The 14,162-nt window shown below is 41.3% G+C and overlaps 1 protein-coding gene across 13 annotated transcripts in view; it reads left to right on the top strand.

Moving 5' to 3' along the window:
* ZC3H14 (zinc finger CCCH-type containing 14) overlaps positions 1–14,162 on the top strand; it is a 49,368-nt gene that overhangs the window by 22,482 nt on the left and 12,724 nt on the right. For 6 of the 13 annotated variants that reach the window (XM_054447771.2, XM_054447763.2, XM_054447772.2 and 3 more), the window contains exon 10: positions 10,960–11,034. The exons of 6 other annotated variants lie outside the window; for them this stretch is intronic. In XM_054447771.2, the coding sequence (XP_054303746.2) occupies positions 10,960–11,034 (75 nt within the window). Of the gene's footprint in view, positions 1–8,508; positions 9,359–10,959; positions 11,035–14,162 lie in introns of those variants that run through there. One more of the 13 variants, XM_054447776.2, reaches the window with a different exon arrangement.

A 14,162-nucleotide genomic window follows, 5' to 3' on the forward strand; every position in this document is an offset into this window, starting at 1 on the left:
AACAGTAAAAGGACTTTTGAATACCTTTGAAGAGCTTCAGTCTTTACCCTCCTAATTTACTTGTTTCCAGTGTTTCAATTTGATCTTTTTTAAAATGCACAAGTTGGGCCGGGCACGGTGGATGATGCCTGTAATCCCAGCACTTTGGGAGGGTGAGGTGGGTGGATCACCTGAGGTCAGGAGTTCAAGACCAGCCTGACCATATGGTGAAACCCTGTCTCTACTAAAAATAGAAAAATTAGCCAGGTATGGTGGCACGCACCTGTAGTCCCAGCTACTCAGGAGTCTGAGGCAGAAGAATCGCTTGAACCCGGGAGGCAGAGGTTGCAGTGAGCCAAGATTGTGCTGCTGTGCTCCAGCCTGAGCGACAAAGCAACACTCCTTATCAAAAAAAATAAGTAAAATAAAATACACAAGTTGGACAACATTTTTGTGATTTTTTCCAGGCAATGTTTTTTCAGGTTTACCTCCTGTTTATCATTTTACTTATTCTTAACATCTCTGAGTGTTATTTGGGGATCATTATTTTCCAATATTTTGAAGTATTTTTGAAGTATTTTTTTGGAAGTTTCACTGGAACGTGTCTGTTGGCAGTATATTTTCCAAGAGTCTATTCACCTGTGAGTGTTTTCTTTCTTTGTGTTCTTGTGCAGTAGTTTTGCTGGATACCCAAATCTAGGTTAACAGTTATTTGCTCTCCACACCTTATATATATTATTATCCCATTGTCTTCTGCTTTCCATTGTTGAGTGGACTTCTGTCATTCTAATTGTCTGTCGTTCCTTTGTAGGTGATCTGTCCTTTCTCTCTGGCTGCTTTCAAGATCTTCTCTTTGTGTTTGATGTTCTGCAGTTTCACTACGATGTGTCTAGGCGTGGATTTCCTTTTATTTTTCCTGTTTGGTATAATGTATGGAAGCATCCCATATATTTGAAATAAAATGCATTATGAAATACATGCTCACCATAGAAAATCTGGCAAAAGAAAGCATATCAATGTAATATCTCCTGATAGATGAGAAAATAATCAAATAGTATAAAAAAGATTAAAAATAAAAAGCAACATTCCTTGCTTCATTCTTCTCTATACTAGTCCCACTCCGCAGAATCCCCCACTTTTAAATGCTTCTGTTTCTTTCTCCATGTTGTAATAATATGCTTTATACTGTTTCTTCATTGACCAACTAGGTAGTACCTGTTGATTTCTTGCTATATGTCAGGATCTAGCCCATTTATGCTTTTCCCTTGCTTCCAAGCTCATACAGCAAAATCAGTTTTTAATTCATTTATTGGTTACTTTAGTAATTTTAAGTAGTATACCTAAATATTTCTTGTCTGGTTATATTTCAGTATATTTAGTATATTTTGACTTCTGAAAGATATGTATCCTTCAATTCCTTTTTTTTTTTTTTTTTTGGAGGTAGAGTCTCACTTTGTCACCCAGGCTGGAGTGCAGTAGCATAATCCTGACTCACTGCAACCTCTGCCTCCCGGGTTTAAGTGATTCTCCTGCCTCAGCCTCCTGAGTAGCTTGGGACTACAGGCACACCCTGCCACACCTGGAATTTTTAATAAAATTTTTAGTAGAGACAGGGTCTCACCATCTTGCCCAGGCTGGTCTCGAACTCCTGAGCTCAGGCAATCCGCCCACCTTGGCCTCCCAAAGTGCTGGGATTACAGGCATAAGCCACCATGCCAGGCCTCTCTTTCAAGTCTTATATTTTCTTCCTTGCCACCACCTACATTCTATCCTGCTTCCACCTTCTAAATTGTCGTCTGTACTTTTATATTGTCAAAGCTGATCAAATTTACATTTTGTTCCCTACTTTAGTTAAGACTTAGTCGACTGACTCTAAGTTGAGAAACAGTAAGCATTTACACTATTAAGACTATTTAGTCTGGGCATGGTTGGTGGCTCACACCTGTAATCCCAGCACTTTAGGAGGCTGAGGTGGGAGATTTGCTTGAGCCTAGGAGTTTGAGGCCAGCGTGGGGAACATAGCGAGACCCTCATCTATATACATATATTAATGTTTTTTAATTAGCTGGGTGTGATGATGTGCACCTATAGTCATGGCTACTCTGGAGGATTGCTTGAGCCCAGGAGTTCGAGGTTACAGTGAGCTGTGATTGTGCCAGCCTGGGTGGCAGACCAGGACCCTGTCTCTCAAAATAAAAAAAATTTTTAAGGACTATATAAATATTACAAGGCCAAATTTACATTCTGTTTCTTGTACAGTTTTGTGTGGGGACTCTCTAGAGTTTTTTAAATTTTTCCCCCTTTTTTGTTTCCCTTAGGTTTTTCTTTTTTCCCTTCTCGCATTGCCTACCTGTACTGTAGCCTTAAAAGTCTATCACTCTGTGCTTTGAAATCTTTGGGTTTCCCACTTGTTCTTAGGTACCTTCCTCCTGGAGCCTCTCTTCTCCTTTTCTGACCTGACTGCTTGCTCTAGACCTGCTAAAGGTTATCATCCCGGGGCGCCCTCCTCCCCTGAGTCGGCTCTGCAATTCCTGAATTCCATTTTGTCTTCTCAGTGCATTTCTCCATTTCGTAATCACGTCACAAAGAAACTTAAGAAAGTATAGAAGGTAAATTTTCTGAGTTCTTGGAAATCTGAAGCTATCCTTGTACTTGTTTGATACTTTGACTAGGTACAGAATTATAGGTTGAAGTCATTTTCTTCAGAACTTTGAAGGCATAGTTTCATTATCTTGAGGCTTCAGTGTTGATGCTGAGAACTTGGTTGCCTATCTTACTCCATCGTGTAATACCTGGGATTTTTTTCTCCGGGGGTTTTTTTCTCTGGGAATTTTTTTTTTCTATGTTCCTGGTGTCTGAAATTTCACTGTGGTATGTCTAGATGCTAGTTAGGTACGTTAGGTACCTATTTAATTTGAAAATTCATTCTCTTCAGTGTGGGAAATACTTTTGCATTATTTGTTTTAAAATTTACTGTCCTTGTTTTCATTATTCTCTTGTGGAAATTCTGTTAGTTGGATGATAAGCCCCTACTTTAATCTATCAGTTGTATATTTTTTCTCTCTTGATTTTTGACTTGATCTTGTTGGTCTACTCTTGAATACTTCCTTGACTTGATCTTTAGTCTCCTTACTGAACATTTAAAAAATGCAGGCAAGCATATTTTTTAATTTCCACAAACTTTTTCTTGTTCTATTTTTCATAGTATCTTACTTTGTGGATACAGTATCATCTCAACTGTCTGAAGATCCTAATTAGAGGGATTTTTTTTTTCTTTTCAAGGAATTCACTCTTGTCTTCTAATTAATGGAGTCAGAGTCAGATTTTATGCTTTTTTTCTTGCTTTCATTTATGGGATTTTTTTCAAAAACATCTGCAGATAGTGGTTCCTAGTTTAAGGAAAGGTAGTGCAGAGGCTTACCTAGAATTGTGCTGTGGGCTGAGCTTTTCTACAGGCAGGTTTAGCTTTCAATGAAGCAGACAAGGAGCTGCAATTGGCCTTGCAGCTGTGGAGGAATTTCTTGGGGGAGCAGGTTGGTATGCTTACACTCCCACTAGTTGTCTATTAAAAATATTTAAAATTTTGTCTTTTAAATGTCTGTCTCTGGCAATACCATTCACAAGCCTTCTTCTCTGCCTTACATCCTTCTTGGTTTTTACTCATTGCTGCAGTCCCTCACAGTTGGATGGCCCTTTGTTTCATCCAAATTCAGGGCTTGATATATCATCTCTGCACTGTGACTCTCACATTTTTATATCTCCAGCCTGGACCTTGCCCTGAATTCCTAATTTCTGTCCAGCCACTTTATATTTCTTCTTGGATGTGTAATAAATCATTTCAAACTTGTCCAAAGCTCAACTATGAATTTTCCTCTCCTGTCTGTTCTTCCTGCAGCCTTCCTCATTTTAGTTTAATGGTGACTTCACCTTTCCAGTTTCTGAGACAGAATCCTGTTGCCATTCTTTTTTTCTCTCCTTCTCCTTTCCTTCCTCTTCCCTCTCTACCTCTGTCTCCCTCCTTCCCTTGTTCCACCTGTCAGCCTCTACCTCCAGATTTATGGAATTCACCACCGTTTACCACTTCTGCCTCTACCACCCATCAAAGTCACTGTCTGGCCGGGCGCGGTGGCTCATGCCTATAATCCCAGCACTTTGGGAGGCCAAGGCGGGTGGATCATATGAGATTAGGAGTTCGAGACCTGCCTGGCCGGCATAGTGAAACCCTGTCTGTACTAAAAATACAAATATTAGCTGGGCATGATGGCACATGCCTGTAGTCCCAGCTACTCAGGAGGCTGAGGTATGAGAATTGGTTGAACCTGGGAGGCGGAGGTTACAGTGAGCCAAGATCACGCCACTGCACTCCAGCCTTGGTGACACAGTGACACTCAGTCTCAAAAAAAAGCAAAAAAACAAAGTCACTGTCTGTGATTTGCCTTGGTTACTTGATTATTGGAATAGTGTGTTCCTACAAGGTGTGCCTGCTTTCAAACTTGCCTTCCTTCAGTCCGTCCCACACAGCAGCAGCAGTGATCCTTTAAACTGTAAATTAGATCATGCTACTCTGCAGCTTAGAACCCCCCCAGGGGCTCCCTGTCTCACTGTAAGTCAAAGTATTTTGCCTTCTCATCACCCACCTCCCTCCCTCTACTCTGGCTCCCTGTCCTTGCTGCTCCTCCTGCACCCTGGCCTGCTTGTCCTTCAGGACATTTGAAGAGCTGTGCATCTCAGATGCTTTTGCCCTCTCCCGAGAATGTTTACTTTGGATGTTCTCATATCTCATCCATGTGTCATCTTCGAGGCCTTCTCTGGCCCCATCCCCACACTCCCTCTTTTCTGAAGCTTTATTTTTCCCCATAACGTTTGTCACCATCAAATATATATTTTATGTTTTTGTAGTTTAGGTATTTTTATCCGGACATAGGTCTTTATGTTTTAACATGAAATGTTTTCTTTTAACATATATTTATTTGGAGGTCTTGAGAGCTACCTCCTTCCCCATCTCAACAGAGTCCATCCTTTTTGAGCAGGGATTTATGTGTTTGTTCTGTATGGCTGTTACTGAGTGCCCAGAGCAGTGTCTGTCATATAGTAGTAGGAGCTCAGTCAGTGTTTGTTGTCTGAGTAAATGTCACTCCTTCCTTGCATCTAACCTGCAGTTTTCACAGGGGCTCATTTGTGGTTTTGCCTGATGTGCCTTACAGCCAGTATTTGTCCATATATTTTCTATTACCCAGAGATTGTTGACATCTCATCTGCTGCACCTTGTAACCCCCATCTCTAAATCAGTGATCTCCATCATATTTTTGACCTGAAAATTTTTGTACAATAGTCATTTTTAAGTATGTATACCAATATATGTATTTTACTTATGTACACATGCTATATTGATATGAATATTAGAAAACATAAGAATAGAAATCTGCTGGGCGCGGTGGCTCACGCCTGTAATCCCAGCAATTTGAGAGGCTGAGACGGGCGGATCACTAGGTCAGGAGTTCGAGACCAGCCTGGCCAACATGGTGAAACCCCGTCTCTACTAAAAATACAAAAATTAGCCGGGTGTGGTGGTGGGTGCCTGTAATCCCAGCTACTTGGGAAGCTGAGGCAGGAGAATTGCTTGAATCTGGGTGGCAGAGGTTGCAGTGAGCCAAGATTGCGCCACTCCACTGTAGCCTGAGTGACAGGGTGAGACTCCATCTCGGAAAAAATAAAATAAAAATAAAAGAACACAAACCCAAAGATCATAGGGTAGAGATGTAGATATTAAGTTATTTAATTCACTTTTATGGACTCTTCAGAAGGAGAGATTATAATTATATATACTTGATACATTGTGTTGGACTGGAAGCACTGTGAAAGGTTCTTAGTCAAGGGGAGGTTTTATATTCAAAGAAAATGGAAAATCCCCCTGCTTTCCTCGGAGGGAAGAACTGCACTTAGAAGTTTGATGTGTATTGGTGTCGTAGTCTAGGCATTTCTAATGTCTTTGAACGTGTGCACCCTTTGTATATAAAGTGGAATTATATGTTTACTTACGCACACACACAAATATACATATAAAGCAGGAATTACACCCCACAGAGTTCTCCATGACGTTTTTGTTCCACTTAATGTATCATGGGAGAGTCCTTGAGTGTGGACCTAGGAGCCAGACTACCGAAGGTGCAGGCCCTGCAGTTTACTAGTTGATTTAACCTTTCTGTACCCCAGTTTCCTAATCTATAAATGAAGAATACTGGTAGCATTTACTTGAGAGTTATTGGTAGGAGTAAATGTTAAAATATATAAGCTTTCTCCGCTGATGAGTATCTACACTGGAGTCTTAGGAAGGGTCCTTGCTTATTTTGTATTCTAAAGTTGGGCTGGACATAGTGGGCCATATGGGTTCCATCAGATGGGCTCTTTCTGTGACCCGTTCTGTTAGACCTCTTTCTTGCTTTTTTCCTTGAGGTTGTCTGTCCTCTAGTGAACCAGCTGGTTTGCAGGTGGTGCTTGGCTGAGAGTGTCTTGCTGTTAACAGTTACTATGGATGTCATATGCCAGCTGGTTCTGTTAAAAAAAAGTCTGTGAATCCAAAGCCTTGTGAATTTTGAACATTATTTTGTGTCTGGAATTTTGAAGAACTGATTCATACAGTGGAGAAATGAATAAAGATTTTTATTTTACAAATTCCAGCACTTAGCATTTTCTTTATTCTGTTACTGTTACTGTGACATCTATTTGACTGGGAAACCAAAGACTACAATTCTTTATAAGGATTCCTTTTTTTTTTTTTTTTTGAGACAGATTCTCACTCTGTCACCCAAGCTGCAGTGCAGTGGCACGATCTCATTCACCGCAGCCTCTGCCTTCCCAGGTTCAAGTGATTCTCACGCCTCAGCCTCCCGAGTAGCTGGAATTACAGGCGTATGCCACCATGCCTGGCTAATTTTTGTATTTTTAGTGGAGACGGGGTTTTGCTACGTTGGCCAGGCTGGTCTCGAACTCCTGACCTCAAGTGATACACCTGCCTTGGCCTCCCGAAGTGCTGGAATGACAGGTGTGAGCCTCTGTGCCAGGCCAGGATTCTTCTTTTAAGAGGCTATAGTGAGCAGCATCTATCAACTTGCATCCTTGTATGTTGCATATCTTATTTGTTAGCTTGGGGAGTAAACCAAAGTAAAAACGTCCTTTGGCAAATTAAGGACATTACAAGATTTTCTGTGTTAATGGATTGGAAGTCTTTACTATTTTTTTTTTTTTTTTTTTGAGATGGAGTCTCCCTCTGTCACTTAGGCTGGAGTGCAGTGGCACGATCTCTGCTCATTCAGTCTCTGCCTCCCGGGTTCAAGCGATTCTCCAGCCTCAGCCTCCTGAGTAGCTGGGATAACAGGCGTGCACCACCACACCTGGCTAATTTTTGTATTTTTAGCAGAGATGGGATTTCGCCACATTGGTCAGGCTGGTCTCGAACTCCTGACCTCATGATCTGCCCACCTTGGCCTTCCAAAATGCTGGTATTACAGGCGTGAGTCACCACGCCCAGCCTAGATGTCTTTACTATTCTTAAGATGGCAGTAGTCCCCAAGTTGATCTATGGATTCAACTCAATCCCTGTTTAAACCCCAAATTGCTTTTTTTGTAGAAATCGGCAAGCTGATCCTAAAATTCATATGGAAATAAAAAGGGACCGAGAATAGCCAAAACTATTGAAAAAGAGTAACGTTGGCAAGGTTATGTTGCTTGATTTCAAAACTTACTACAAAGCTAGAGTAATCAAGACTGTGTGGTACTGGCATAAGGATGACCATACAGACCCGTGGACCAGAATTGAGAATCCAGAAATAAATGCATACTTTCACAACCCATCGATTTTTGGCAGCGGTGCTAAGACAGTTTATTGGCAAAAGAATAGTTTTTTCCACAGGTGATGCTGGGACAACTGAATATCCACATGAAAAGAATGAAGTTGGAACCTTACTTTATGTCATAAACAAAAATTAACTCAAAATGGATCAAAAACCTAAACTTCAAAACTCTTAGGGAAAAAAATAGATATGTCTTGGATTCCAGAATGGTTTCTTAAATATGACACCAAAAGCACAAGCAACCAAAGGAAAAAAAGATAAATCGGACTTCATCAAAATTTAGTATTTTTGTGTTTCAAAAGATAATATCAAAAAAAAAAAAACAAAACAAAATGGGAGAGAATATTTAAGAAACACCTGTCTAATAATGGTCTACTATTAAGCCAAGCTGAGTTATTTCCCCATCCTTAAGTTTACACAATACTATATTAGTGAAGTTGAATTCTGTCATTACCACACGTATCTTGAAAGAAGTTTGTTTGGATCACGGGTCCAGTTACTTTCTCCGCCCTTTCCCTCCAGAGGATTTGTCAATCTCAATAATGTTATATACTAATTTCAAGGGGAAATACAACTCAAAATAAAACAAATCAGAAATCTGAAGCTTAAAAATGTTATGGTTTAGATGATGGAAAGGGAAAAGTACATTTAATTCATATCATATTTAGATGTCAAGCACTTAATGTTATATTGCTTAACTTATAAAGTAGCGCTTCAGTGCTCTCATCATATGAGGTAAATAATAGAAAATTCTTTGTGTGACGCATGTCTGTTTTCAGCCAATCAGAAACCAGGATTATTCTGTATGTAATAATAGGGTTTACTGGAAGAGGAGCTATATAGATGGTACTTAGAGGATGTAGGGCCCTACATATCAGGGCTTCTTAGTTGTAGCAAAGAGCAATTGGTCTGGTACGTTTAGCTTTTTCTCATTTAGTTTTGAGTTCTGACTCTAGAAATGTACAACCCCATCTTTTGAATTACAGGTTTTAAGATGTTATTTGCTCTTAATACATCTTAAGGTAACAGCCTTGATCACTGCTTTTACTTTCGATGAAATAACTTAATGAGCTGTGAAGAAAAAATTATCAGATTTTAAGGGAGAGAATTTTATGAAAATGTCTTTGAGGTTCCTATCACCTTTATGAGAATGTCTTCAAAGTTTCCATCACCATCTCTACCAATTTTTCTTCCACCGGAGCCAGCGGACTTAGGTTCCATAACAAGCTCCTCTTGTTCACTGAATGAGCTAGACAATATTTCCCACCTTTTAAGGAAAATATCAACTGATATCAATGAAATTAAAGGAATGAAAGCAGCTATTTTGACAGTGGAAGCAAATCTTTTTGATCTAAATGTTAGAGTGTCCCAGAATGAAGCAAAAATTTCATCTTTGGAGGTTAAAATGAATGAATATTCAACAACATCTGAATGCAACAGACAGTTTGAAGATCAAGAAGAAGTTACTGAATCACAGTCAAGAACTACTGATGTAAAAATAATCGGCTTCCTTAGAAATGTTGAGAAAGGTAAACTCTTAATATCTAGGTACCCATCCTTTGCTCTGTATCTTTCCACGTATGTTGACTGTAGCTCTGATATGGAGGGAGCAAGTTACAGAGAACTTGAATTTTTCATGGACCTTTAATGACAAATTTGGATTCTGCTTGATTTAGCTTAGAAATCTAGAATTGATCAGAATTCCATCCTCTTTAATGGAGCGCTCTAAAACGATGTTTTGAAAAGATAGATGAACCTAGAGCGATGAAGCAAAACTTGAAATGTTGGAAGTGTGGTCTTTCATGTGTCTTGTGAAATTATTTTAAAATGTCTCATTCTTTCATCATGTACTTTTGATGTGAAGGAGACCTGTTGCAGTATTTGGATGGAAAGAGCATTCTTCCTGTAACTTTTCACCTCAGTTTTCCAAGCTTCCCACAGGAATACAACTTGACCTAAGTGTCATCTTGGTTACAATTCCTCAGAATGTGTGTGTTTTTTGCGGTAATAATTCTGGAAGGAATTCACTGTTTTGGGACGCACCAATAAAATGTCATATAACTTATGTTTTAAAGGAAACCAACTGATACAATTTCAAATCGAGTATAGGTTTTAAAATTTAAAAACACCTTTTAATGAAATGTGGTGCTTGGTGGGAGATTGCCCACTTAACATCTTTGCACTGGGTAAGCAAAGCCTGTCCTTGTGAAGCCACCTGTAATGGATATACCCAAAATCAGCATGTGGGCATCTTAGTAATATTTCAGTATTTGCAACCCTATCAGTTACATCCTTTTGTACACTGTAGTGCAGTACCTTATAATGAGCAAGTGAGTGCCTGATGTCTGCTAAGCACTGTGGGGGCTACAGAAAAGTGTGACATTCTCCCATCCTCAAGGAGCTTAACATCAAATCGAGGATAGAAAAAATCAGTTCTTTGTCCCTATTTTGTGCAGTCAGACTGCTGAGCATATTATTGTTAGGAATAGTGAACCTAATAGGAATTAATGTTATGAGCCTATTTTAGAAGAAGTAAGTAGTTGAACATCTTTTCTTGCAGGAGAGCCAAAGAATTATCATGCTTTGCTAACATAGGGTGTGGATTGTAGAGCTGAGAGTCTTATTGTTTTCTTTGCATGCATCAAAGCCTAGAGTTTGTCTTTTAGGAACTCTATATTTAGATGATTAGAGTGTTTTGCTGTTTCGATTATCTTCAAAGGTCATGAGTGAGTCGTGATGGTAAGAGCTCAGGTGATGGAGGGAGGTGCTTGCTGTGCTTATTGTGCAGTTGGCTCTGGTGCGAGCTGCTGCGCCACAAGGTGCTTTTGCCTGGATTTTCCACCCGTTTGCCACCTTTACTTTCCCCGCAGAATTCAAATTCAAGAAAACTGCTGTCCTCACAGAGGGAGAACCCGGAGTGTTTTAAATTGGCATTTTTGGTTTAACCCTGAGTACAGCCTTTTTTGTCTTACAGGATATGTCTTTGGTCTATAAATACTATTGAATTGCTGAAGCTTTAAGTTACTTTTAAGACTTTAAGTTGAGAACCCAGAAGGATTGATTTTTGGGAACCACATGCTGGTATTGTCTGTGTTGTAAGCTTAGTGAAGTTTTAAAATTTATATTCTAGGAACTCAACAGAGGCAATTATTATCCCGACTGCAAATCGACCCAGTAATGGCAGAAACTCTGCAGATGAGTCAAGGTTGGTAGTGTTTCGAGTTGTACTGTAATCTAGCCGTTTCAGTTGCCATTTCCATTTCTGACACCCCATTTAACGTATCTCGTATCTCTTAGATCCTGCCCTAAGGTGTTATATTTAGATCTGTGAAAATATTTTAGGGCCAGGAGATAAGATCTGCATTTCTTTCATGTTATATAGTGTTACAATTTTTTGCCTCATTGGAAAACTTTGTTCCTTTCACACCATTCCAAGTGTGTCCCTGGCACTGTTGGCTGTCACTCTCCTGCTGTCAGGAGTGACCTGCATTTCTGACTTACCCTCCCACTCTACCCAGCTTTTGTCATTGCCACGAGTGGCTTTTGTATCCTGGTTTTCACCTGGTTAGCCTTATCCTCTTGTACTTCATTTTGGAGTCTTATCACCAGGGCCACACCTGGAACTTGTTGTTCTAGTGTTCTAGAGCCACTCTAGTTTGCCTGTCTCCTTTCCTCTCCCCACAGACACACATGCCAAGGGCTACTCCAGAACTGGAGCTGACGCCTTCATTTTTATTATCTCTGTCCTCAGTGCCCAGCCCCTGCCACATGCATGTTCAGTGTCTTAAAAATGACTGCAGGATAAACACAGGCAACCATGAGAGAACCGGAATCATCTCAGTCCTTCTGTTTCCCCTAAGTCTGTCTTTTGTGGGAAGCTCTGGTCCCTAGACCCCTCTCAGCCCTTTCCTGGATTTTCTTTCCCCTCAGTCAGGACTCCACAGTCAGTCACTCTGTTCCCTGACCCTCCCCCAGCTTTCCAGCTCAGAAAGTGTGCTTTTCCTCCCTAAGGGTCAGCCTCCACCAGAGGCCAGATCCACCGGGTTGGTGAGCCACTGGTATGTCACCCACTCCTCCAGCTTCATTCTCTGCCTCCTGTCTTCTCTCTGTAGAGGTGTTCAGACATTCTCTACCCATGATTTTGCTTTCTCATCTCCCAGCAGTCCGTCCTGCTTCCTCCACAGGAGTATTTGAAAAGGTTGGCAGCCGAGATCTGTGTGTGGGATCCACTTCATCAGCTCTTGTGCATGTTTTCTCTTCTGCTTCCTTCAGCTTTTCATTGTACCCATGGTGCACGCAGTTTGAAACAGCAAGTAGTTCTGTGAGGCTTATGAATGACTGCAGTCCTTAGCTCCTATCTTATTCTGAGATCCCTTTGTTTCTGCATATTCTATTAATTTTTTAAAAACATACTGATTTTGTGTACGCAATACTCTTTGTTATTTCTCTGTGGATCTGAAAGGTGGTTTTGACATTTTTCCCCTCCCTGCTTGGTCTTGTTTCCTCTAAGTGGTCTGTTTTGGCTGTCTTTGATGCTGGAGGTTCCCCTCTGATGTCTGGGGATCCTAGGTGGTCTTACATTTAAGAGTGGAGCACTCAGAAGGTCACTGGTATTCTGGGTTCATGAGTTGGGGCATGGGGCGCTTTGACTTTCTATTTGAAACTAGACCCTGTGGTGGAAGGTGATTTGTCCTGCCTGTCTGGTTTGTGGGCACCCCGATGTCACTGCCTTTAAGACTTTCCTCTCAGGCTGGTCAGCTTCTCCAAAAGAAAGTTTTTCAAGTAATAGCCTGGTAGTCAGAGTTCTGCGAGCTTAAGTGGGGAAAGAAGGCTGGGGGAGGCACCTCACCATTAATTATTATGTAACGTTTATTTAACCCTGCCCCCACCATTGTCAGTCCAGTACTTCTTTCATCATGGCTGGTGTCTCTTGGTCCAGGGACTCTGTTCTTACCCTCTCAGGAGTCTAAAGCTCCACTTTCTCCAAGGGAAAATGCATGCAATGGGTAAAGATTTATCAGGAAATCTAATTGCCTTTAAAAATGTTTAACAGTGTACCTTCAGGTGATTTTGTCGTAGCATCTTTCTGGCAGAGGACCCTGATGCTTCATCCATGGGCCTCTCCGAAGATTATCTACAGGAAAGCACATCACCAGTCGTCCCAGGTGTCTTCAGTGTAGAGGTCGGGATTGGTGTGGCAAGCATCAAAACCAAGAAAACAGTGGCCAGGTGCGGTGGCTCACACCCATAATCCCAGCACTTTGGGAAGCCAAGGCGGGCGGATCACTTCAGGTCAGGAGTTCCAGGCCAGCCTGGCCAACATGGCGAAACCCGGTCTCTAGTAAAAAATAAAAAAATTAGCCAGACGTGGTGGTGTACATCTGTAATCCCAGCTACTCGGGAGACTGAGGCAGGAGCCTTGCTTGAACCCAGGAGGCGGAGGTTGCAGTGAGCTGAACTCGCACCACTGCACTCCAGCCTGAGTGACAGAGCAAGACTGTCTCAAACAAAGAAAACAGATACATGGAATTAGAGTTGAAGAACTGCTTCTTGGGCATATCTAATACACCTCTTTTTTGCCTGTCATTTCTTCCATTTCTTCCTAAGGTCCTTTTTACTGCCAGTACCTGAGCCTTTGGAGAATCTTGTGGTCTGAATTGGATTGCTTCATTATTGCCTTAGAATTCAGCTTTTACAGATCCCCTGAGTTCTTAATCATCTGTTTTCCACTTTGAAAATTTCTTTTTACACTTATTTTCTTTGTGAGTTTATGCTTTCAAAACAAAAAACCCTTATTGACGTTTTTGTGGGCTTTCAGGAGGGAACAAAAAGTAAATGCATGGGGTCAGCCTGTGGTCTCTACTCAGAAGATGTTACTTACTCTCCCGTCTGTCTGGTCTCCATGTGACCTGGGCTGCTGACGTTCCGCTTGCAGAGAGGTGTGCGGGAGGGACCGGTGCACGCTTTCCTCAACCCCGGAGCATGTTACACTTGGGTTCCCATACTTTCTCCAAGCTTTGACCTTTCGGCTTCCAGGACTTCACTCTGTCTTTTTTCTTCTCTTTCCCTTTCATTCTCATGTGTCAGCTCATCTCCTCCATTCCTCCTCAAAAGATTAGCTTTGCTGTCTCCTGCCTTCAGCATTATTTTCATCTCTTCTGCATTCACCCAACCTATGAACTGGTAGAACTCCTTCATCTCAGAAAGTGCAGAGTGGTGGGAAGGAGTGAAGCAGCCCCTGGGCCACTGTCGGGACCCACCTTTGATAGTTGTGAGACCGCGGTGAATCATTTAATAACTTGGAGGTGCAAACAGTCCTCTGTAACATGGGAG

The sequence above is a fragment of the Pongo pygmaeus genome, chromosome 15 (assembly GCF_028885625.2).
Source record: "Pongo pygmaeus isolate AG05252 chromosome 15, NHGRI_mPonPyg2-v2.0_pri, whole genome shotgun sequence".
Classification (NCBI taxonomy): Eukaryota; Metazoa; Chordata; class Mammalia; order Primates; family Hominidae; genus Pongo; species Pongo pygmaeus.